The 25,842-nt window shown below is 47.7% G+C and overlaps 1 protein-coding gene across 3 annotated transcripts in view; it reads right to left on the bottom strand.

Moving 5' to 3' along the window:
- The window catches only part of WDR7 (WD repeat domain 7), a 1,349,682-nt gene that overhangs the window by 185,995 nt on the left and 1,137,845 nt on the right, over window positions 1–25,842 (bottom strand). For all 3 annotated transcript variants that reach the window (XM_078674853.1, XM_078674855.1, XM_078674854.1), the window contains one exon: window positions 3,233–3,332. In XM_078674853.1, the coding sequence (XP_078530979.1) occupies window positions 3,233–3,332 (100 nt within the window). The remainder of the gene's footprint in view (window positions 1–3,232; window positions 3,333–25,842) is intronic.

The following is a 25,842-nucleotide window of genomic DNA, read 5'->3' as shown; positions in this document are numbered from 1 at the left end:
CACACCTCAGATTTACCCACACCTTTGATAAACAACATATGATCTTCTTGGACATAGAAATCAAGAAAGAGGGGCAGGAATTGACAACCAAAACACATTTCAAGCCCACTGCCAAAAACAATTTACTCAGGTACGAGAGTTTCCATCCCCGTCCGCTCAGAGAAAACCTACCATATGGCCAATATCTGAGACTACGGATGAATTGTAGCAAACTATCAGATTACAAACTTCAAGCCAAAGACCTCACCTGTAAATTGAAACAAAGAGGGTATCCCAACAGAGTAATTGAAAAGTGCCAAAAAAGAGCAAGGAATTAACCTCGGGATGCCCTACTTGAAGATAGCATGGCCCAGAATGATTCAATACCTCTCACGTGTGTCACAACGTATAATACCATATCAAACAGGGTGAGCAAGAGCATCAACAAACATTGGCAAATCCTCAACACAGGCACACTCAAATGGGACAAACCGCTGTTTTCCTACAAGAAAGCACCAAGTTTAAAAGACAGCCTTGTCAACACAAGGCCAAAAACTGCAACTAGCAACCCAAACTCTAGCATTACCGGATTATGGAACCTGCCACCAATCACTGGGCACTTCAAATGTGGAGACTGTAGTGTATGCCATCTGACGGAGAACACGAAAACACTAAATCTTGAAGAAGGTAAAGTGTGGGAACAGCGCAAACACACGAATTGCAACAGCACCAACGTTGTGTACATGATCACGTGCACTTGCGGTAAGAACTACATTGGTATGACGACCAGGAAGGTCAAACAACGTATCTGCGAGCATCGCAGCACAATACGCTGCAGAAAAAACGCCACCAAGTTAACAGACCATTTCCTGGGTGCGAGCCACACACCAAACGATATGAGATGGACCGTCATCGAGCAGATTCCAAATGGACCCAACTCCCAAAAAGTACTACATGAAAAAGAACAACGTTGGGTCTACAGGCTTTCTACTCATATCTTTGGCCTTAATGATAATATCCCTTGGGCCTCAGTACTCTGATTCTACCCCCTGTCCTTGAAGCAACATCTTGCCTACCTAAGGCCACCCAATGGGCTAACCTACCCTTCTGCGAATATGTACTAATCGCCATGGCCTGGCACTCCTGTAATGATGATCAGCCAAGGCTTTTACCAAACTCCCCGGTAATCATAGCCGTGTAATTGGGCTGCGTTCATATTCCCACATTGGGGTTTTACTTGGGGTCCGAATTCAGAACACCCCTTAGCTGCCTGGGTACTCGCTCTGATTATGAGGCAACCACTAATAATTGGACAGTGATTTTAGTGATTGGTTACTGTATAGTCACTAAATTTTGCATAGTGGTTTCAGTCCTTTTATCTCTATCAATGTAGTAACTTGAGCCCGTCATCTGCTTCAGCCTCCAGCCCGAGATTCGAACTCTCGATATTACTGTATTTGTTTGATCTAATGAGGCCACCGTCCCAGTGCCTCTGCCGGGCTCCCGCGCACGTGATCGCGGCTTAACCACGCCCATCACGGAAGCGTTTGCAGCTTATCTACTCCCGCCTTCACCAAGCCCATTACTAACGGGGCGGTGCAGGCAGTAGGTTACAAGCTGAATTCCTCGGCATCAAACTGTAAGTAGAGAAGCTCTTTTTCCCTGAGGACGTGTCTTTTCAACTAGCGCCTCCACGAGCGCACACAGGACACGATTTTGATGCGCTTAAGCCATTCTTTGCCCGCATTAATGTCTTCCTTTAAAATACTATTCTTTTACAGAATACGTTTATTTACGAGGGTAACCTCCTCTGCCCCATGAAGTCCTTGAACACTCCATTGAGAGTGAGCCTTGGTTTTATATATATTCTTTGTCAGTCATGTGTCTGTACTGTGTTTGTTTTTTGTTCTGTGTTGTACAGTTTACCTTGACAATGCATGCACTATCGAAATGGATATAGCCTCGCACCAACTAGTCAGTATGCGAGCTAGTATCACGCGGTGATGATTCATTGTACTGCGTGAAAGTTGTGAATAGAAAAATAATCACAACACTCCTTCTGTGTGCAAGTTGCGGGTAATTTTCACCGCCCCACATTGTGCACTATCACTTCCCTCCTCTAGAAGTATGCTGGAGTAGAGCCCAACACCGGTAACACTAGACGTATGATGCTACCATTGAATTCACCATGTAACAGGGTGTGACAGCATGCAGACACAACGTTGAAGCACTGCACTACGTTACAGGCTTGTAAATACGCTCAATTTGTGACAAATGTCCGCATTTTCTTTTACAGGTGTTTTGATTTTTTCATAGCTCACCCATTGTGGAGCGAGCTAATACCACGGGCACATTTTTGCCATCCAGTGGTCCCATGTGGTAGGAGTGGGTGCGTCTTTTAGGGGACGCAGACCATCCACCAACTTGGTTTTGAGGTCCTGACGAAAACCTGGTTGATCATAACCGTTAAGGTTGAAACATGTAGACCCAACACATAGACCCAAGAGATACACGGGCTCATCACTGCCCTTATTTTATCTCGCCACGATTTTAACATTGTCCAGTTGCTTACCAATAAAAAATCTTTATTTTTTAAGTTCAAACCAGGACAATTTTTAACACACTTACTTTTCATTTTTTTCACGCACCACCACTCACAACCTGCTCCACTGCAATCAGGTGTTGAAGCACACCCTGATGGCGCTAGGTCATTAGGGTGGACCCCGATGATGAAGCATGTCATCACTAGGTGATGAGTGAGGGGTTTCTAATAAAAAGAGTTTTCCTCCACCTTGTGAAAACCGTCCACCCCTACAGCAACTTGTGAATTCTCATTGGTGGTACTCCTCTATTTGTTTATTCTACTATTGTATCCAGGGGTACAGGAGTACTCCCCGTTCCCTCCGGTGAACATAATCCTTGCTCTCTCTATTGTTTTTGTATGAAAGATGACATCACCAAGACCCTAAAGTGCAATCAGATAAGGGGGAACACAGCTGAAAAGATTTTGCATGTGCAGAACAAGGCAGGCGCCAAGGTACGCTCCTCTGACGCGCGCGCGCGCTGTTCCAGTGAATCGACACACCAGGCTCCATAGACTGAGTTCTTCATTAAACTATTGATCCCTTCAGCATTATCCATAATGTTCCGGCGGCTCGGAGAGTCGAGAGATGCAGCGGCAGCCAGTCTCTCTCACTCTCCTCTCAATAACTTCTCACACTTCCTGGACAGGAAATCACAATGATTTATTTACCTGACATTTTCCAGTCCGGATGTCATACAGGGCCACCGATCCGTGGCGGCCTCCGACGGCTATCCTGTTACTGCGCTCGCAGTAGCTGACCATATAGAACCTGCGTGACGAGAGCAAGATGCCAGTCAAACTAGTCTTTCACAATTTGAATATTTCGAAATTGTTCTTCTGCAATTATTTAAATTTTTATTTTACACGTGTCATAAAATATACGGTGGCAATTATTCTTCTGCAATTCTTAAAATATACATTTTTCACGTTTTGTAAAATAAACAGTTGCAATTATTCAATATTAATTTTTCATATTTTATAAAACATAAATTAGGTAGATTAATAATAGCAAGCGATAGAGTATGCTTATTTTTAGTTGTATTCATGGCCACTGGAGTTATGCAGAAGGAAGGGCCAAATTATGCAGCAGGGTTGAGTAAATTATGCAGCAAGAAAAGGTAAATTACGCAGCATAATGCAGCACATTTTGTTATACTTCATAGTGCACCTCATTAGTACAAGTTTAAAACCCAAACATAGCAATAAACAGAAAGGTGACTAGTCCAGCTTTACAAAGGGCCTTCCACCGCGCGGCAACACATGTCACTGCATTTTTAATAATTTTGTTACCGTTTGAGCTAGAAACAAAACTTTTTTTTGTTAAAATCTGCAGATTACGCGTCAGACGATGGATTATGTGGCAACTCTATAATTCTATAACACGCCCGCACAATCGCATAATTCCAGTGTACCTGCCTATATAATATGTGAATAAAACTGGACAATGTGTTCTTAGTAAGACAAGCAACACCACATACGTATATATGAGACTGAAAATATAACCTGAGATCAAAGATTTATTAAGACTACAGCGTCAACACATTAATATCCTATTATATTTTCACACACACAAAACCTCAATTTTCTAAAAAAACGGATTTGTGTAAAATGGTACATTTTAGAGCTCGTAAACTTTACTACATAAACACCATTTCACAAAAAAAGCTACTCGTACCGGCCTCTCATTCTCACTGTATCAATTTGTGCTCACTCCTCTACTGCCTTTACCATGTCGCAATTCCCCATCCCACATCATTATTCACATCACAGACGAAAAATGTCAATTCTGATACCATTCCCTCGCAAGATGGCTCGGCCTACTTATATCATTCCTCACCCTACTCAATGGTATCCCACTCCTGTCTGTCTTTCACTGTTTCATCTATAGTGCGTCTGATTTACGTTACAAACCTTATTTCTCACACAAGCCTTTCCATCCTGCTGACCTAACTGGATTTCCCACACCACAGAACCAAAGTGTAACCTCCAGATAATCTTGCCAAAATGCTGTCTGCCTCAACTTCACTCAGCTGACTCCTAGCACCTCTACATTACACCAATTCAAAATGCACCAATACTTTTCATGAAGGGCAACCCAAATGCACCACCTCCATATCCTTCTAGAACTTCACTTCAACTCCAGCATGGCTTGGCCAACTTCATTCCAACATCTCAGATGACATTAATTCTCTCCTTGTCACACACAACTACATGCTTCGACCTCATTCACTCCTCTTCCCTAAGAAAACAAAACTCAAACCCAAAGCCACGGGTTACTCCAATAACCTTCTGTGCTCTAATTGTAATATCCAAAAGCTACCAAGAACAAGTTAGTTACCTTCAGTAACACCATATCTGGTAGAGGCTATCTAGCTGCAGATTCCTTACCGTATAATTTTCCTCAGGCATCAGACTGGAACCAGGAAGTGAGTAGTACCCCTGTTCATCGGTAGGTGGCGTTACTTTTCTCCGTGTGGAATCGTTGGCACTGTATGTGACATGTGAGATGCCTACATAGGCTCCACCCCGGTGCACTGACGTCAGTTTCTTTTCCCAACTATCCATGCAAGGAGTGTTGAGCGACAAAGAAAAACCTGAAAACTGGTGTGGAAAACTAGGACCTCGAAAGGAAAACAGCCTTGAACCTAGAAATTTGTTTGCAGAGCAGGGAGGATGGGTCGGTCGGTAAGGATCTGCAGCTAGATAGAGTCTCTACCAAATATGGCGTTACCAAAGGTAAGTACTTTGCTAATCTGATAGAGACTTCTAGATGCAGATTCCTCATCTTAGGATAGATACCCAAGCAATACCTTCCTGGGAGTGGGTCTGCAACTGTTTAATTTGAGCCAGTGTTTTCCAGTGCACGACACTAGCACTAAATTGTCAACACCGGCACTTATGACAGTTGTCACATGATGGAACTGTTTGCCTAATTTAAAGAAGAGAATAACCACTGTTGTTTAATAATTCAATATATATTAAAATGTACTAATACCTGTCGCCAAAAGAAAATTAGTTACTTACCTGTAACTACGGTTCTCCAGTATTGGTATCTTTAATAGGTTCTCATGCTTGAATCATCCCTGTCGTCGTAGGGGGAGGCCCACGGTATACATATAAAAGCAGTAGATAAAACTACTATAGGCTACCATGCAATGAAGAGTCATTGCAATAGCCTATCCACATTCTTTTGTAAAAAAAGAACCCAAATTAATCAACAGCCAATCAGGTGACGGCACCCTCTAGAACAATCCCAAGAGAGGCTAGGTTCCTCAGATTTTCGAGCAAAAGTTATAAACCTTGAGGAACAAGGGAAGCCTCTCAGGGGAGGAGAGTGGGTCGCATGTGAATCTATGAAAGATACCAATACTGGAAAACCGTAGTTACAGGTAAGTAACTCATTTTCTTCTCCAGTATTGGATCTTTCATAGACTCACATGCTTGAATCAGAGTAGCTAGCAGTTTCATAAACATGCATGTATAAAAATACTGTAATATATACCTGTTGACCCTTAAAGGATGGTGGGTTATAACATATATGCCAATATAAAAACAGCAATAAGATACTACGTAGCAAGATATAATATATATATATATGCACACACACACACACACACACAAGAATAAAATACCTCTAATAATAGAGGCTTACCTTATTGAAATAGATGGCGCAAGACTGCCTGTCCCAGTGCTGCTTCGCTATAAGTTGTCATGTCCAGGCAATAGTGCAGCGTGAAGGTATGAACATTCTACCAGGTAGCGGCACGGCAAATCTGGTCTAGTGGAACACCAGCGAAAGAGCAGCAGAAGAGGACACTGCTCTTGTAGAATGCGCCCTGGTCTTGGTTGTAAGCAGTTTACCTGCCTTAATATGACAATTGAATAGCAGCAGCGATCCATCGTGCAACAGTTCTTTTTGTAACAGCAGACCCCAGCTTTACAGGCCCATAAGATACTAGAAGTTGATCCGTTCGGCGCAGTTGCTTTGTCCTTTGCATGTAAAACTTAAGGCATCTTTTTACATCTTAAGAGTGAAGAGATTTTTCTGCCGGTGACGAAGGATGCGGAAAAAAGTGCACAGAATTACCGGCTCATTAAGGTGAAACTGAGATGGTACCTTTGGTATAAATTTGGGATTTGTTTGTAACATCACATAGTCCTCTGTGAAGCATAAGTAAGGCTCTTTAATGGTGAAGGCTTGAATTTCACTTACTCGCCTGGCAGATGTAAGCGCGAGAAGCAAAGCTACTTTCGATGTGAGAAACTTGAGCTCTATTTTGTGGATTGGCTCAAAAGGTGATTTCATTAACTGAGAAAGGACCACATTAAGGTGCCATTCTGGTGGAGGAGGCCTAATAGGTGGAAAGTCCTGAAAAGGCCCTTCATGAACTGTTTGATGATGGGAGAAGAGCAGAGAGAAGAGGCGTCGGACGTCCGTCTATATTGAGAGAGGGCAGCGAGGTGGACCCTTACGGAAGCATACGCCAGACTTGATCTTACCAGAGACAAGAGATAAGGCAAAATTTGCTCTGGGTGAGTGTTACTGCAAAGGCACCAAGAACAAAAACGTTTCCATTTCAGTCTATATGTTTTAGGAGTAGACTCAGCTCTTGCCCTGGACAATATATCTCTACAATCCTAAGGGCTAACTAAATCCTTGTACTCATTGAACTCAGGATCCAGGCATGCAATTGAAGAGAAGCTGGGTGCGGATGCAGGATCTGTTCTTTGATCATCGTAAACAGGGTGGCAGACAAAGGAAGGCGATAAGGTCTGGATTGCAACAGCAGGAGTAGCTCTGTGAACTAGTGCTGACGAGGCCAACGTGGATCAATGAGGATGAGTTGGCATGTTTCCCATTTCATTTTTAATAGCACTCTGGAGATTAGGGGATTTGGGGGGGGGGAAGTGTATGCAAAGATTCCTGACCATCTTATCGAAAACGCATTTCCCCATGGCCCTATCTGAGGTTCCGGCTGGCAAAGAACCGGCATTTCTGGTTCCCTTGAGACGCAAATAGGTCCAGGTTGGGTGTTCCCCATTTCTGGAAGATGTGGTTGAGAATCAGTTGGTTGAATTCCCACTTGTGATTTGATTGACTTAACCTGCTCAAGGTGTCAGCTAGGTTGTTCTTTATTCCTAGGAGATGCTCCGCTTTGACAGTTATTTGATGATTTATTGTCCATTCCCATATCATTTGAGCTTCCCAGGATAGGATCAGAGATCTTGTTCCTCCCTGCTTGTTTTGATAATGCACGCAGGTGGTGTTGTCCATGCGTATGAGGACTGAGGATGCTCTTATCCTTGGGAGGAATGACTGGAGGGCTAGAAAAATTGCCCGTAGCTCCCAAAAATGTATACCATTTTGGAAAGAGAGAGAGACTCCATTTGCCACTTATTTGGAGGTCTTGCAGATGTGCTCACCAGCCTTCCAAAGATGCATATGTTGTTAGAACGAACTCTGGAAGAGGAGAAAGGAATGACAGTCCCAGAGAGAGATTGCTGGTAGATTGCCACCAAAGAAGTGCATCCTTCATGATGATCAGAGTTATCCTAATTATGTTGTCGAATAATCCTGTCTTTTGAAGCTATTGGGCATCCAACGGCTCTTGAAATGGTCTCATCCTTAGACGAGCGTGAGGTACCATGAGAATAGCGGAAGACATCATCCCGAGAAAGGGTTTGAGGAGACGGACAGAAGCACACTTTCTTTTGTAGAGATCGTGAGCCAGAGATAGGATGGCGTTCAGTCTCTTTGTTGATAAGAATGCCTTGTTTTGGAGAGTGTCCAGTGTTGCTCCTAGAAACGTAAACAGATGAGGAGCTAGAATGGATTTCTGAAGATTGACTGCCATCTCTAGAGAGCGGAAGAGCTGTAGGCAGAAAGAGATATCTTCAAAAGCTTGACGAAGAGAAGGGGCTATCACCAACAAATTGTGAGGTATGGGAAGATCTGTAGGCCTTTCAGCCGTAGGAATGCTGTCACGGGAGCAAGGCACTTGGTGAAAACTTATGGAGCTAAACGAAGGCCGAAAGAAAGGACCTAGAATTGCTAATGAGAGCCTGCCACAGAGAAACATATACATTTTCGATGTTTGAGGTGGATCCTTCATGATGATCAGAGTTATCCTAATTATGTTGTCGAATGATCCTGTCATTTGAAGCCATTGGGCGTCCGACGGCTCTTGAAATGGTCTCATCCTTAGACGAGCGTGAGGTACCATGAGAAGTAAGCATCTTCCAAATGTAGGCTTGCTAAAAAATCTGAATGGTTCAGAAGCTGCAATAGCTCCTGAAGAGTAATCATTCGAAAGGATTTCTTCAGCAGGTATTTGTTGAGCTTCCTGAGGTCTAGAATGGGATGCCATTCCCCCAATTTCTTCTTTTTTATCAGGAAAAAGTGAGCGTAGAAACCTTTTCCCAGTGGCGTAACTGGGGGAGGGGGTGGTCCGCCCCAGGCGGCACCATTTTGAGGGCGGCTGGCGGCAGCTGCGCAGCACTGGTGGCCCGACACCCGTGGCCAGCCCTGGATTTACTGGGGGAAACAGTACAGTGACGGCAGTACACCCGGCCACCATACACCCACACGTGCAGCGGCCGTCGCTGAGTAGCACCGCACCACACATGTACGGAAGTACAAGCGCACCTGCTTGCACATGCATGCTGCACCACCTAGCATAGTGGTGGTGTTGTACGCCGCACGGCGCACTGTGTAGTGTGGGTCCCAGAGCCGTCAATCTTGTAGCGCGTGAAAGCTTTACCAATGACGGCCCTGGGCATTATTTTTAGCAAGCCCCCGTGCTCCAGCAGTGACGCGCACGCAGCGTACTTCCAGGCACACCACTATGCGCGTGAGTGGAGGAGTCTTGCGCTAGCCTGGCCCTTGATATTTCATATTTGCGGCAGACAGTCTGACCAGATCCGGAGAATGTCCTCATTCTCCTCTGTGGTTACAGGCCAATAGGCGCCTGGTGTTCAACATTTTCACTGTCCCTTGGGCTGCCCTGCGCATTCATCCCCCTCCTGAGCATCTCCACTGTCATTTGGAGCTACCAACATAGGACTTCAAACCAGTGATCTTGATGTCTTTCAGCTGCAGTGCTAGATCAAGACCCCTGCTTCCTTGGCCAGAGGGTTTCCTCTCTATCCAGAGGTGCCCTTGGTGGCTAGGATGGATCCCAGCTCCCTGGGGAGGAGGATGCTAACTTGGGATTACTTTTGCATAAGGGAGGATTATCTCTAAAATTAACATTCCTCAATTTGGTTAGAACGATCAGCTGTTCTTCGTACTCTTCGCCATTTTTGGTTTCAGTCAATGGTCATTGTTACAGGGAGACTGTGGCTTACGTAAGTCAGAAGAGGGGGCTTGATCCCGGTCTCCACCTCATCCACGGAGTTAGAAGCACGCCCCTCCCCCGCCTAATCAAGGTAAGTGAAAATGAAGACAATTTTTTTTTTACGCTGCTTAGGAATGTTTTAGAACATGAATGGAGAAATATATTAAATGATGAGCATAGAAAGCTTGTCAAGTCTAGATTTATTGCGTTAAGTGTTGTGGCACACAATTTTAAAACCTGACTCAGTTTAACCACTTGGCTGCTATGCGTTTTCCCCCCCTGTGCTGGGATTGCCCATTTTCCATTATTCATGACGAGCTGGGCTCGTCATGAGCGTGCGAGGAGGCTACACCATGACGAGCCCAGCTCGTCATGAGCGTGGAAGGGGTTAAAGGGTTTATGTGAAAGACTCTGTGCACATTTCATAACGCTGTGACTAGAACTTCTATAATCTACTGAGTGTTATACGCTGATTCCGCTCTAGAATCCAAAGTAAGCACTTCTTAAGTAACTGACAACTTTCCCAAAAGCACTTGTCATTTCCAACCAAACAGGTCTTTAAAACGAAAATGTCTGTTCACCATTGATGATGGCGGGGGTTGTGAATACTGATGCTTAGAAGTCATAAAAGTAACTATCAGACATGCGGTAAATAAAAAGAACACACCCAGACACAGAACTGTCATAGTTTCTATTTTTCTTCCTCCCCCTTTCAATCAGAGAGAAACATAATTATTTTAAAAGGCCATTCAAACATCCCCACCATTACAGTTCCCCTTAGACTTTTTCACTCCTGTATTTCAGAGATATGATTGTACTGTTCAGTATATTTGTGCATGGGAACATGTGGGTCTAATGAAAATACCCTCTCCATTTCCAAGGAAAGTCAATTTAACATACCACAAGCACAGAGCTAAATGTTCAAGATGTGAAATTCGTTTGCAGGATGCAGATTTCAATAAAGTGAACACACCTCAAATAAACTTCCAATTGCATTTCTCTTGGAAGTTTGTTTAATGTGCATTTAATTCTTGCAGCTCCAGCACGTGGGGGGGCAGGGGACTAACCTAGTTAGTCAGTATGCAAGTGACATCATGGTGTGTGCCATCACAGCCTGTGATGTCACAATGCAGGACATCACACGTGGCATCACAGTAAGGGACATCACATATCATGAGTGCATTTAAGCGCATTATGAGATCTAACAAATTTGATTTTGCTTTGGGGTTGTGCTAAAAAAGTGGCGCAATCCCGATGTAAAATCTGGGCCTCAACTAATTTTGCACATTTTTTAAAACCCTGCCACAAAAAAATTGGCAACATGGAGGAGCATGTTGGTAGATCTTTTATGCTTAATAGGTTACAAAGTCTGCGTTTTCTAATATTTTTATGGGGTTAAGACGTCTGCTGCAGAGACGCCCAGTAAATATCAGGGAATAATAATCGGTGAGATAGCCCAGGAGGTTAAAGTATTTCTTTGAGAGATTTCGGTTTTGTGTGATCTGACTCAAAGTAGTATAGTAGGTTAATGTACCTGCAAAGCATGTAATATGCAGGTGAGTGAATTTTTTTTATTTTTAATGTAGCTAGGTAATGGGGTTACTATTATGAACACAAATCCTTTCGTTACTTGCAGTTCATAAAAAGTAAGCCTTTTAATAGAGTGTAGGATATGTGACTGCTACACCTTTTAACCTTCACTGATTCACGCAACACATCTTGTACACTGATTTACACACTTGCATGATTTATTTTCAATCTGTATGTTATGTAAATCGGTCTGACTCCCTGCATTTGGATGCGTAGCGCAATAAAAGAAATAAAATAGTGCTATTTAAATTGTGTGTAAATACTGGGACAGACCAAAACATCTGACATTCTTACAGTTCATGCACTTACATAAAGGGACCTAACAATGTCAAAAGCAAGCCTCTCTTAAGTACCTGTGAAGAGATAACAAGCTGTGTGCTTTTGTTCCCCCCCTAATTGCATTTACATTAAAGTGTGAGATTCCACGGGTTTTCTTCAGTGAAAAAGACTGGCAGGAGGTGAAGCGTCATCACTGTTTCCGACCCGAATCTCTGGGCTGAACTTGTTGCTTTCGCCTAGGTTGTCTGGAGTAGGCAGTATCTGGTGGTGCACGATATTGTTGTTGCTGTTGGTAAGAAGGTCGGTAACAGGTGTAAGTCTGAGGCTGATCTCTTTGGTAACCTCCTCGAAAAGAATAATTTCCTCTGCCACGTGCTCCATGAAAGGGTGTCTTTATATATTGTAGTGTTCCCAGAGCCTTAGCTGTGTCTGTGTCTGTTTTGATGGTCTGCAAAGCGTTATCAATATGCTTGCCAAAGAGTGTTTCACCATCAAATGGCATATCCAAAATTTTGCTTTGCACCTCAGGGTGGAACATAGTTGCTTTCAGCCAACCCTGGCGTCTCAGGACAGCGGCTCCAGCAAGCTGACGAAAAGCTAAGGAAGCAATATCCATAGAAACATCAATAATTTTGGATGCAGATCTTTCCCCCTCAAGCAGGATTTTCCTTGCTTCCATCCTCTTATCCTCTAGAAGGCAATCTAAGAAATGAGCAATGTCCGACCACATCTGCCGATCGTACCTGGCTAAAATTGCAAGAGCGTTGGCAGTACGAACAGTTGCACCTGATGTGGTTGTAAATCTTTTTCGGATGTTATCTAAGCGCCTCCCGTCTCTGTCAGGTAGAGCAGTGATGGGTGCTAGTGGTTTCCTCGATCTCCGTCTAGCGGCCTGAGAGATAACGGAGTCAGGCTTAGATGTCCTACTAGACAAGCTGGAGCATCCTCCGGAGCTTTATACTTTTTGTCGATGATGGGTAAGACAGGGATAACTGTGGCCGGTGTCCTCATTACCTTTAAGCCTCCTTCCAATATGTGGTCTACAATGGGTACAGACCTAACAGATTACCGAGATAGGTCTTTGAAATCGTAGAAAAAGCAGTCTGATTGCTTTACCGTTAACGACAGCTGGAAACGCGACGCTGCTCTTTCTAATAAGGCATGAAAGCCGACGATATCCTCTGGTGGAGACTCTACCATTTGCGGAGAGGGAGACGCCGGTTTTATTATGACGTAGTCTTCCCATTCATCTCCTGTTTGTCCATCCTTTTGAGGTTGATTGTCCTCAATTTCTCCTTCATCAGAAGTATCCTGATGATGTTGCGCACACCAGTATCTCCCGCAAGGGAGGATGCAAATAGAGGTACAGAGGTACGTGGTGGAGAAGCAGCAGGCTGTGGTGGCTGCGGAGGTGGAGGAACAGGTGCTGAAGGAAAGTGTGTGCGATAGTCATGTAATAAATCCTGACGGTCTTGTACCAAAGCAACAGGAAGGTAGACCATAGGTTCATTAACTGGTTCCATGTACTGAATTTTTGCATGAGGAGGGTGATATTCTTGTTGGTAGTATCCCTCATATTCTTCGTCGTCTTTCTCCTGATATGTGACATGTAATTGAGAAGGACTATCAGCAGGCCCAAACATTCCATTGTCATCAGATTCTTCTTAAAAGGTTGGTAAAGGTGATACCATTGCTGGATTTTGCAAAAGTTGCCTTGTTGCCAGTGTCATCGACGAGAACGTCGTCAACGGATACACAGGGGTAAGCTGTAAGTTAGATGGACGCTTACGACCAGGCGTGGGATATAGCGTCGCCAACTTCATTGACGGTAGCAGCATCTGCGGCGTCGATGAGGACATGACAGGAACGGATGAAGTTGTCATCCGCATCGTAGACGAAATGGTCTTAGACGACGTCGACGGAACCACTGTCGTCGACGAGGATTCTGATGAAAAGATGGTAGTCGTCGTCGTCAGAGTTGCAGTCGATGATGAGTTCGTCGTTGGTGTAGCAATCATCGTCACTGGAAGTGTCGACAACGGGACCATCGTCGAGTCTGTCGTCAACGATGTAGATTTTTTCGACGACGAGGTAGGAGAAACTTGCTTAGAAGATGATTGTTGCATCAAAGGTGATCCAGAAGTTAACACAGTTGGTGACACAGGCTTTTTAGAGACAGAGAATAGAAGAGTATTTTTCTTCTAATGGCTTTTTTCCTCAGTAGGAAATGGAAGCTTTCCTTTTCATGAGGCGCCTTCTCTTCCTGACGTGACCTTTTTGAAGTCTTCTTCTTGGAAACTTCAGGAGATTCAAGAGATCTCTCTCTCTTTTTGGGTGTTTCCTTAGAAGTCTGTGAAATAGAGCTCTCCTACTCCTCAGAGATGTCAGATTTTGATTTAAGTTTCTGTAACCAAATCAATAATCTACCCTCTCTATCTTTGAGGGTTTTTATAGAGAAGACTACAGATTTTGCAGTATTTTACCTTATGTTGAGGGTAAAGGCAGTAGATGCAGCTCTTATGTGGCTCCTCAGCAGGCAGCCTCTTCTTACCACATGATCCACACAACCTGAAGAGACCTTTCTTTGAAGATTCTGACATAACTAGAAAGAAAACTGGCTAGAAAACTGGATAACAAGAGAAAACTGATCAGAGCTCACTCAGCGAGACTGCCTTTCACATGACGTGCGGTAGAAAATCTGAGGTACCTAGCCTCTCTTGTGATTGTTCTACAAGGTGCGGTCGCCTCATTGGCTGCTGATTAAGTTGGGTTCTTTTTTACAAAAGAAAGTGGATAGGCTATTGCAGTGACTCTTCATTGCATGGTATCCTATAGCAGTTTTAGCTACTGCTTTTATATGTATACCGTGGGACTCCCACTACGACAACGGGGCTGATTGAAGCATGTGAATCTATGAAAGATCCAATACTGGAGAACCATTCTTATAGCTTTGGGAGCCTGGAATAGTATGATTTGTCACAGTTGTAGGAGTGTAAGTATTAGTAGTTGGGTTGGTAGTGTCACTGGCAGCACTGGCAGGGGTAATGAATTGTGCAAGCAGTAATGACCTCCTAAGAAGGGCCCAGACACCTCTTTTTTTATTTTTAACAATTTAAGCACTGGTCTGTGAACATGATTCAAACCAGAAAGTCCTGCAAGAACAAACGGGCAAGGAGCCCATACCGATGGACCTAACTGTCCAGGCAGTAGGGTTTGGTGAGAGTGTGCAGCGAGGCCCACGCTGCTGCCAGGCAGCGGGCAAGGACTGGAACTCTGCGTACTAACGCAGTGGTCACAGCCTTGGTTCTAGTGGAATGAGCACGCAAACCTTCTAGGGGTTGCTTCTTGCCAATGCGTAGCAGATCTTAATGCAGAGCACGATCCATCGAGAGATGATTTGCTTCTGCACAGCCTTCTCTTTCTTGGCCCAACATATCTCACAAAGAATTGAGCGTCCACCCGGACTGGTTTTGTGCAGCCAAGGTAGAACAACAATGCCCTTTTTGGATCCAGGCAGTGAACTGTCTCCTATTCTTTGGAGGGATGGGGCAGGGTGTGAAAGGTAGGCAAAGTGATGAACTGGCCTACAAGAAACTGGGTGACTACCTTCGGCAAAAAGGACGCTTGAGTCATAAGGACCAGGTTGTCTGGAAGAAAGACACATATGGAGGTTGAAATGACCAAGCACGCAGTTCACTGACCCTTTGGGCAGAAGTAATTGCCATTAGTAAGGTCATCTTGATGGTGAGACGCCTAGGAGAGCAAATATAAAGCAGCTCAGAGGGAGTGCACATTAGGACAGTAAGAATCAAATTAAGGTCCCATTGAGGCATTATAAAGGGAGTCGGTGGAAACGTGTTGGAAGACCTTTAAGGAACCCATTTACAATAGGGGACTTGAAGAGGGAAGGTTGATATGGCAGCTGCAGGAAAGCAGAGATGGCAGGTAAGTAACACTTTAATGTGTCCAATGCAACGTCCTCATGAACAAGAGTAAGGATAGACAACAAGACGTGAGAAAGTGGGGAAGATAAGCGATCAATCTGTTTCTTAGCACACAATGCCACAAATTGATTCCAACAACAGGCATATCCCCGCCTTGGTGGAGAGATGCTGAGCTGCCAAGATAACATTGCAGACTTTGGGCAGAAGGGCAAAAGCTGTCAACTGTCGCTGCTCAAACTGCAGGCATGAAGGCGGAGTGTTGACAGGTTCAGGTGGAGAGCCCTTCCATGCTAGTACGACAGAAGATCTTCCCAAAGGGGCAGCCTGATCAGAGGACTGATGGCCATACCCCACAGCTCGGGATACCAAATCCTCTGAGCACAGTCCAGATGACTTGGGCCTGACTGTTCCAGATCTTAAGAACTGTGTGTGGGAGAGGTATGGGCAGAAAGGCGTACAGGAGGCCTGAGCTCCACCCGAGACAAAAAAGCGTCTCCGAGTAAGAGCTGCCTTGGAAACTAGTGTGCAAAACCACTGATACTACACATTTTCAGTATTGGCGAACAGATCTAGCCAAGGCTCTCCCCACAGCTGAAAGAGACCTTGCACCACCTCTGAATGGAGACACCATTTGTGATCCACTAGGCATCTGCGGCCGAGTTTGTCCACCCTGGCATTCAGAGAGCCCACCAGGTGTTGAACCACTAGGGGTAATCCCTAATTTTCCAGCCATGTCCAGAGGCACAGGTCCTCTTGAGAAAAGGTCCACAACCCCACCCTGCTTGTTGCACAAGTTACTTACCTTCGGTAAATATATATCTATTAAAAACATTCTTAGTGATGCACAAGTTAATTACCTTCGGTAACGATATATCAGTAAGAAACATTAGGTAGTTAGATTCCTTACCTTAGAATAACCCCAGGCGTCAGACTGGATCCGGAAAGTTTTCGTCAGCAGTACCCCTGCGCATCGGTAGGCGTCGTCTGCGGCTCTGCGTACGTCATCGGCATCGTGATCGCCGGGATGACGTAGTCAGAATACTTAGACGCTGCCCTCGAGCACTGACGTCAGTTCTGTAAATAGCTTTCCGCGCCAGGAACGCAGAGCCATGCAAGAAACCGACACTGGTGCCATGGAACTAGGGCCCTGAAAGAGATGACCTTAACCCTAGATATCGGTTCGCAAAAGGGGGGAGGATGGGTGGGGCGGTAAGGAATCTAACTAACTAATGTTTCCTACAGATATATTGTTACAGAAGGTAAGTAACTTGTGCATCTGAAAGAAACATGTTAGTTAGATTCCTTACCTTAGAATAGACACCCTAGTAATTTGCCACCCTGGTGGTGGGTCTGCGAACCAAGAATACACCAGGAAGTCCTGGAGAACCGAACGGCTAGCGAGGTGGAGAAGTGTGGCTCACCGGTTAGAGGAGGCAGTCCCTAATGCAGAGGTCAGACCCGGGACCAGGGTTCAATCCCCGACGCGGCAGGGTCTTGAGCTCAAAATGTCCACGGACTCGATAATTCTCGCCTCAGTGCCTACTCGAATCGTGGGTTCACGCTCTGCAACTCTGGGCAATAGCTTGCTTAATCTCCACTACGGCCCCACCGCAATGGGATGCCTGGTCTTCACCTTGGGGATGCCCAGTAGGGGTAATCTCGCAGGGAAAGGCCAGGACGGGTTCCCAAAGCAAGCGCCTTGAGACCTTACTGTGAAAAGGCACTATATAAGAACGTATGATTTACGATTTATGATTTTAAAGAAGCCATCCCTCCGAACTTGGCTGTCGAGGGAGTAGTGCTTGGCAAACGTGTGCAGCGAGGCCCATGTAGCTGTCTGACAAATGTCCTGCAAAGGGACTCCCCGTCCCAGGGCCGTAGTAGCCGCCGTAGCCCGAGTGGAATGGGGGCGCAGCCCATTAGGAGGAACCTTTTTAGCCAAGAAATAACAGACCTTGATGCACAAAACTACCCACATAGAGATGGTCCGTTTGTGCAACGCCCGTCCCTTCTTAGCGCCCATGTAGCCAACAAAAAGTTGGTCGTCCACCCGGAACTGTTGTGTGCGGTTCAGGTAAAAAGATAGCGCACGTTTTAGGTCCAGACGGTGGAGCCTCTCTTACTCTTTCGAAGGATGCGGAGGAGGGAAGAAGGTCGGCAAGGTACTGGTCTGGCCGATGTGAAAGGCAGTAACCACCTTGGGTAGAAAAGAAGGACAAGTCTTCAGAACAACTTTGTCCGGATGGACAGAGAGGAAAGGAGGCTTAGAGGAAAGAGCCTGGAGCTCACTCACTCTTCTGGCAGAGGTGATGGCAACCCGGAAAGCAGTTTTCAGAGTCAGAAGACGAAGAGGACAGTTGTGGAGAGGCTCAAACGGAGCACATATCAGATAAGTTAATACCAGATTCAAGTCCCACTGAGGCCTTACGATAGGAACAGGAGGAAACATGTGAGTAATGCCTTTCAAGAACCTATTTACAACAGGGGACTTAAAAAGAGAAGGCTGATCAGGAAGCCTCAAGAAGGCTGAAACAGCTGAAAGATATCCCTTGATGGTACCCAGAGCAGAGCCCAGCTGGGCCAGGGAAAGAAAAAAGAGGAGAACCTCAGAAAGAGGGGCAGAATGGGGATCCACAGCCTTTGCTGTGCATCATGCCACAAATTTGTTCCACAGGCATGTACCGTTTTTGTGGAGGGACGCCTGGCTGCCAGAATGACACCACAGACTTCAGGAGGCAAGTCAAATGGCATCAACTGCCGCCGCTCAAACTGCACGCATGGAGGTGGAGGCTGGACACGTTCGGGTGGAGGACCGTCTAATGCTGCTGCGACAGAAGGTCCTCCTGAAGAGGTAGTTGAATCGTGGGATCGATTGACAGACTGAGTAGCTCGGGATACCAGTATCTTCGTGCCCAATCCGGAGCCACAAGGATAACTTGGGCCCGGTCGCGCCGGATCTTCTTCAGCGCTCCGGGCAGAGGTGGTATAGGCGGAAAGGCGTATAATAGACCGCAACTCCACTCGTGAGGAAAATCGTCTCCGAGCGAGTGCCGACTCCAACACGCAGAACTGATGACATTGCGCGTTCTATTCGGTGGTGAATAGATCTAACCAAGGCTCTCCCCACTGCTGAAAGAGACCTTGCGCCACGTCCGAGTTCAGATGCCACTCGTGATCCATCATGCACCGACGGCTGAGTTCGTCCGCCCTGGCGTTCAGAGAACCTGCCAGGTGTTGAACCACCAGGGAGATGCCCTGATGTTCCAGCCATGTCCAGAGGCGCAGAGCCTCCTGACAAAGGGTCCACGACCCCACCCCGCCCTGTTTGTTGCAATACCACATAGCGGTGGTGTTGTCCGTGAACACCTGCACTACACTTCCCCGGACAGAGGGAAGGAATGCCTTCAGTGCAAGTCGGATCGTCCGCAGCTCCAGAAGGTTGATATTGAGCCGGGACTCCGCCGGAGACCAGAGGCCTCTGATCTCCGGCTCTCTCATGTGGCCCCCCATCCCAGGAGGGACGCATCGTCACCACTGTGTGCTCCGGTTGAGGTAGGGAGAGGATCTGCCACTGACCCAATCGCGGTCCGTGAGTCACCACTGCAACTGTCTTGCAGTGCCCTCCGAGATCAGGACGTGGTCGGACAGGTTGCCCATATGTTGTGCCCACTGGAACTTCAGGTCCCACTGCAGAGCCCGCATCCGCCACCTGGCGTGATGTACCAGCAGGAGGCCATCAGACCCAGCAGCCGTAGGGTCAACACAACCAAAATTCGGGATATAGGCTGAAAGATCGGAATCAGAGCCTGAATATCCCGAACTCCCTGCACGGGAGGGTAAATCCGAAACTGCGCAGAGTCCAGAACGCTCCGATGAAGAGGAGCTTTTTGGAGGGACTCAGGTGTGACTTCGGCACATTGATGGAGAACCCCAGCGAATGCAGGAGGTTGGGCGTAGTCTGGAGGTGGGAGACGACTGTTTGGGGTGAGCCCACCTTCAACAACCAGTCGTCGAGATAGGGGAAGACTGGACCCCCTGATCTGCGCAGATGAGCTGCGACCACCGCCATCACTTTTGGGAACACCGAGGGACACTGTTGAGGCCGAAGGGGAGCACGGTAAACTGAAAGTGCTCGTGGCTCACACTGAACCGCAGGTAACGGGAATGTGGAAATAAGCGTCCTGCAGGTGCAAAGCTACCATCTAGTCTCCAGGGTCCAGTGCAGCCAAAACCTGAGCTAACGTCAGCATCTTGAACTTCTCCTTCCAGAGGAAGCTGTTGACGCTCCTGAGATCCAAGATAGGGCATAGTCCCCCTTTGCCCTTCTTGGGAACCAGAAAGTAGTGGGAGTAACAACCCTGTCCCACTTCTGGGCCAGGAACGCGCTCGATGGCCCCCTTGGCCAAGAGGGCTGTAACCTCCTCTCTTAGAAGTTACAAGTGATCCCCCTACATGCGGTGGTACTGCGGTGGCATGGCTGGACAGGTGGCGTCGAAGGGGAGGGAGTAGCCCGTTCGGACGATTTGCAGCACCCACCTGCCGAAGTGATGGTACACCTGTGGAACAGGTGATAGCGAACCCTGCCTCCCACTGGCGTGCAATGGGCCTGAAAGCTCGGACTAGGAAGGCTTTGAGGCAGATGCTGCGGGAGCGGATGTGGACTGACCGGCTTTCTGTACCCCTACTCCGCCACGGCGGAATGCACATCCCCGACCGCATTGAGGTTGGTTCTGCGGCCTGTGGCTGGACGAACGTGCGGGGGGCGCCCCTTCCGTGGCCACGAAAGGAGCGAAAAGCAGAAGGTTGTTGGCACTGGGCGGACAGGCCCTAGGACTTGGCCGTAGCCCTGGAGACCTTTAAGCGCTCCTGCGCGCTATCTGCCTTGTCGCCAAAGAGGAGACGGCCAACAAAAGGTATGTCCATGAGAGTGCTCTGGACTTCCCCTGAAAAGTTTGTGGACTTCAGCCAGGCGTGATGATGAATCGCCACCGTTGTTGCCATCGCTCTAACTAGCGAGTCCGTGGTGTCAAGTCCACATCGGATGGAATACCGTGCTGCATCCCGCCCCTCAGCAAGAGCTTGGGCGAGCCGTGTCCTGCCCTCCTCCCGACACTGGAGCAGCACGTCTGCCATCGTATCCTAAAGAGAGTGGATGTAACGGTCCAAAAGGAATGCAGTATTAATGCTTTGCAATCCCAAACTGAGGGAGGGAAACAGTTTCCTTCCAAACTGTTCCATCCTTTTGGATTCCCGGTCCGGAGGTGCGGTCGGGAAGGTGGTCTGGGACGTGGAGGCCTGGATAACCAGACTCTCAGGGGTGGGGTGTACGGACAGAAAGCAGGGGTCACCCGGAGCTGGGAGGAGGTGCCGGGCCACGTTCCGATCCACAGGAGAGACTGTGGCGGGCTTGGACCAAGTGCCCATCAGAGCGTCAGTTAGGGCTACATTAAACTGCAGCAGAGGCTCTGAAGAGCTTACTGGCGGTTGAAGCACCTCAGTGAGGAGGTTAGTCCTCAGGCCACTGCAGGGAGTTCAAGGCCCAAGGCTTTGGCCGCCTTGCGCAGCACCACGGCATAAGTCGCTCCCTCCTCCGTAGCCACGGAGGCGGAAAGATAAAAACCAATGTCAGGTGAAGTGTCTAGACCACTGGCCTCCCCTAGCTCATCTGCCTAGTCCTGACTTAACTGGCACTGCTGTGCCAGAGGGTCTTCAGACCCCACCCAGTCCTCCCCTTCATCCGTGTACTGAGAAACCGGCATAAATGACAGAGCCGGGTCATAAGTGAAGGGCTCCCTCATCGACGCCGGAGACGGCGCCGCTCAGACGCCGGACCCGGACCGGGGCTGAAACTAGAGACAGCGTCGTCCGAGGACGGCGCCGGAAGCGGCACCATGGGGGTCGGCGCCAGCGGAGGAGTCGTAAGGTCAACTGGTGTCGACCGGGATCGAGGCCTGGAACCCACGGGGGCCTGCAGCATCAGGACCAAAGTCGACGACAGCACCGGGGCCGAAGCAGCCGGCTCGCTAGGACCCCCAGTCAGGCCTGCGGGGCCCGAAAGCACACCGGCAGGCCTCGACGGTCGGAAGAGAGTCCTCATGGCCACAAGGAAGTCTCGAATCTCGCCCGTAATCGCATGAAGTCCAGGGACCGGATGGTGTGGGACCGGATGCACCTCCTGCGGCTCCGGCGGAGTGCCACCCGAACCCTCGGCCGAGTAACACGACTGGCGAGGGGAGTCAGAAGAGCAATGTCATCTCTTCAACTTCTTTTTACCATGCCTCGACTTACCTGAGTGCGAGGACTTGGATCCCGACTAACGGTGAGCACTGCCGCTCCGTAACCGGTCCCTCGACTTCCTCCTCGACCGGGACCTCGAGCGGCGTGGAACCGACTGCCGGATCTTGAGGAGCTTGCGGGACCGCTCCCGCCTAGCTTTCGACATCAAGGCCCGGCAGTCGGGGCACGACTTATCACCGTGGTCGGCCCCCGGACAGTAAAGACACCGGCGGTGGGGGTCGGCAACCGACATCAGTCGGTGACAGGCGTCACACGGCTAGAAACCGGGCATCCCTACCAGCACCAGGAGTCGAAATTGACTCGAAAAAGATAGACAAAATTGTCCAAAAACGTAGTAAAAAAATTACTAAGGGTATGCTCTTCCCAGATCTGCGCTTGCTGGCGTGGGAAAAAAGAACTGATGTCAGCGCGCGAGGGCGGCATCTAAGTCATCTAAGCGATCACGACGCCGACAACGGACGCGGAGCCGCAGATGACGCCTACCGACGCGCAGGAGTACTGCTGACGAAAACTTTCTGGATCCAGTCTGATGCCTGGGGGTTCTTCTAATGTAAGGAATCTAACTAACGTATTTCTTTCAGATAGGTTCCCTTACCTTAGAATTCCCCCCAGGCATCAGACTGGATCTGGAAAGTTTTCGTCAGCAGTATCCCTGCGCCTCAGTAGGCATCATAGTGGGGCTCCACGTGCTTCATTGGCACCAGGATGACGTCGCTGGAGCTACTTAGACGCGCCCACACGCGCTGCCGTCAGTTCTGTACACGACGTTCCGCGCCAGGAATCCAGAGCCATGTAGAAAACTGACCAGTGGTGCCAAGTAACTAGGGCCCTGAAAGGGATGACCTTAACCCTAGAAATCAGTTCACAGAACAGGGAGGATGGATGGGGGAGTAAGGAATCTATCACTACTAATGTTTCTTACAGATATGTCGTCACCGATGGTAAGTAACTTGTGCATCTGAAAGAAACACAAAGTGATAGATTCCTTACCTTAGAATAGATACTCCTGCGAACTAAGATCACACCAGAAAGTCCTGGAAAATAGAATAGCCAAAGTGGTCGTCTCTCCGTACTTGGATGTCCAGGCAGTAATGCTTGGTAAACGTGTGCAGCGAGACCCACGTAGCTGCCGGACAGATGTCATGCAAGGGGACTCCCCATCCCAAAGCAGTACCGGCTGCCGTCGCCCTGGTAGAATGGGCGCGTAGCCCCACCAGAGGCTTCTCTTTAGCCAAAGAATAACAATTCTTAATGCACAGAAAGACCCATTGAGAGATGGTCCGCTTGAGCACGTCCCAACCTTTCTTGGCGCCTACGTAGCCAACAAAGAGCTGGTGATCGACCTGGTACTGTTGTGTGCGGTTGAGGTAGAATGAGAGCGCACGTTTTGGGTCCAGACGGTGTAGCCTCTCTTCCTCTTTGGAGGGATGTGGAGGGGAAAAGAAGGGCAAAGTGATGGTCTGCCAGATGTGAAGGGCAGTGACCACCCTTGGCAGAAAATATGGACGAGTCCTTAGAACAACTTTGCCTGAATGGACAGAGAGAAAAGGAGGTTTAGAAGAAAGAGCCTGGAGCTCACTCACTCTTCTGGCAGTGGAGATGGCAACCAGGAAAGCAGTCTTTAAGGTGAGAAGACGAAGAGGACAGTTGTGAAGTGGCTCAAAGGGAGCACACATCAGATTGGTCAGAACTAGGTTCAAATCCCACTGAGGCATTATGAAAGGAACAGGAGGGAAAAGATGAGTAATGCCTTTTAAGAATCTATTTACAACAGGGGACTTGAAAAGGGAAGGCTGTTCTGGAAGCCGTAAAAAGGCTGAAATGGCCGAGAGATAGCCCTTGACAGTGCCCAGAGCAGAGCTGGGCCAAAGAAAGAAGAAATAAAAGGACCTCTGAAAGAGGGGCAGAAAGGGGATCCACAGCCTTTGCTGTGCACCATGCCACAAATGTATTCCACCTGCAGGCGTATACCGTTTTAGTGGAGGGACGCCAGGCTGCCAAGATAACATCACAAACTTCGGGAGGCAGGTGAAAAGACGTCAACTGTCGCTGTTAAATCTCAACACAAGGAGGTGGAGGCTGGACAGGTTCTGGAGAAAAACCCTCCCCTGCTGCTGCGACAGAAGATCCTCCCGAAGAGGCAGTCTGAACGGGGGATCGATCGCCATGCTAAGTAGCTCGAGATACCATACTCTTTGAGCCCAGTCCTTAGCCACAAGAATGACTTGGGCCCGGTTGCGCTTGATCATCTTCAGCACTCTGGGTAGAAGTGGTATAGGCGGAAAGGCATATAGTAGACCGCAACTCCACTCGCGACGAAAAGCGTCGCCTAGCGAGTGCCGCCTTGGAAATTCCAACGTGCAGAACTGATGACATTGCGCGTTCTCTTCTGTGGCGAACAGATTTAACCAAGGCTCTCCCCACTTCTGAAAGAAGTTGTTGTAGTCATTGGCAGACAGCACTACATGAGATGCAAGAGTCTATGAGAATCTTTTTTAAAACAGCCTATTTTATATATCAGGAATATGTAATTGATGATCTTTTTTTACATTATGCGGCTTTTAACTGTTTTTTATTGTATCTAATTGTGTACAATGGGAATCTTTCTTGTTATGCATTTGCAAAGAATTTAACTAATTAAGCAAAATAAAGTATTACCTTACCACTGTCGAAAGAGACCTTGCACCACTTCTGAGTTCAGACGCCATTCGTGATCCATCATGGACAGGCGGCTGAGTTCGTTCGGCCCTGGCGTTCAGAGAACCTGTCAGGTGTTGAACCACCAGGAAATTGCCCTGATGTTCCTGCCATGGCCAGAGGCACAGAGCCTCCTGACATAGGGTACATGAAACCACCCGCCCTCTTTGTTGCAGTACCACATGGCGGTGATGTTGTCTGTGAACACCTGCTCTACTCTCCCCGAAACAGAGGGAAGGAATGCCTTCAGTGGAAGTCGGATCGCCCAAAGCTTCAGAAGGTTGATATGGAGCCGGAACTCCACCAGAGACCAGAGGCCTCTGATCTCCACTTCTCCCATGTGCCCGCCCCATCCCAGAAGGGACGCGTCTGTCACAACTGGGTGTTACGGTTGGGGCAGGGAGAGGGATCTGCCATTGACCCAATCGCGATTCATGAGCCACCACTGCAATTGTTGTGCAGTGCCCTCCGAGATCTGGATGTGATTGGACAGGTTGCCCTGATGCTGTGCCCACTTGTTGCAAAGTCATCCTGTGCCCTGGGCAACCCCCAACTTTTTGCTGCCTGATATTGGTGGAAACTGATTTTGACTGGCCCTGGGCTCAGCCTAACCAGGCCCAGGGCCAGTGCTATGCTGAAAGAGACACATTAGAATACAGTTAAAACACCTACATACACTAGGGTACACAATGGTATGGTGGGGTACCCCTGTGATTGGCATTACCTCCCCTATAGGCCCCTAGAATATAATAGGGCAGGGGTGATTGAAACTACCTAGAAGTCCCCAGTACCCTGTGGCATGGCAGTTTAGAGGCCAGTAGTTCTTTTTGCACATGCATTTGTGCACTTCTGAAGCCTGAGTTCAGTTTAAAACCAGCCCTGGGTGCCAGGACTGCTTTAAAAAAGTAAATTGTGCCCAAACTCGACTTTGGTGTTTGGGGCACTTAAAAATGGATAACCTACAATGTTTTGGCATATTAGGGACCCCAGGGTCTCCCCTAGGTATCACAGGGGTGGGGATCAGATATTTATAAGGTAAACCCTTATAAAATGAGTTTTTATATGCCTGGGTAAAGTGAAATTTCACATTTCACTCCCCACATTGTGGTAAAGTGCTGCTCAAATTCGACTTTGA

This window comes from Lissotriton helveticus, chromosome 2_1 (assembly GCF_964261635.1).
Source record: "Lissotriton helveticus chromosome 2_1, aLisHel1.1, whole genome shotgun sequence".
In the NCBI taxonomy this organism is placed as follows: domain Eukaryota; kingdom Metazoa; phylum Chordata; class Amphibia; order Caudata; family Salamandridae; genus Lissotriton; species Lissotriton helveticus.
This window is presented reverse-complemented; position numbering and strand designations above follow the sequence as displayed.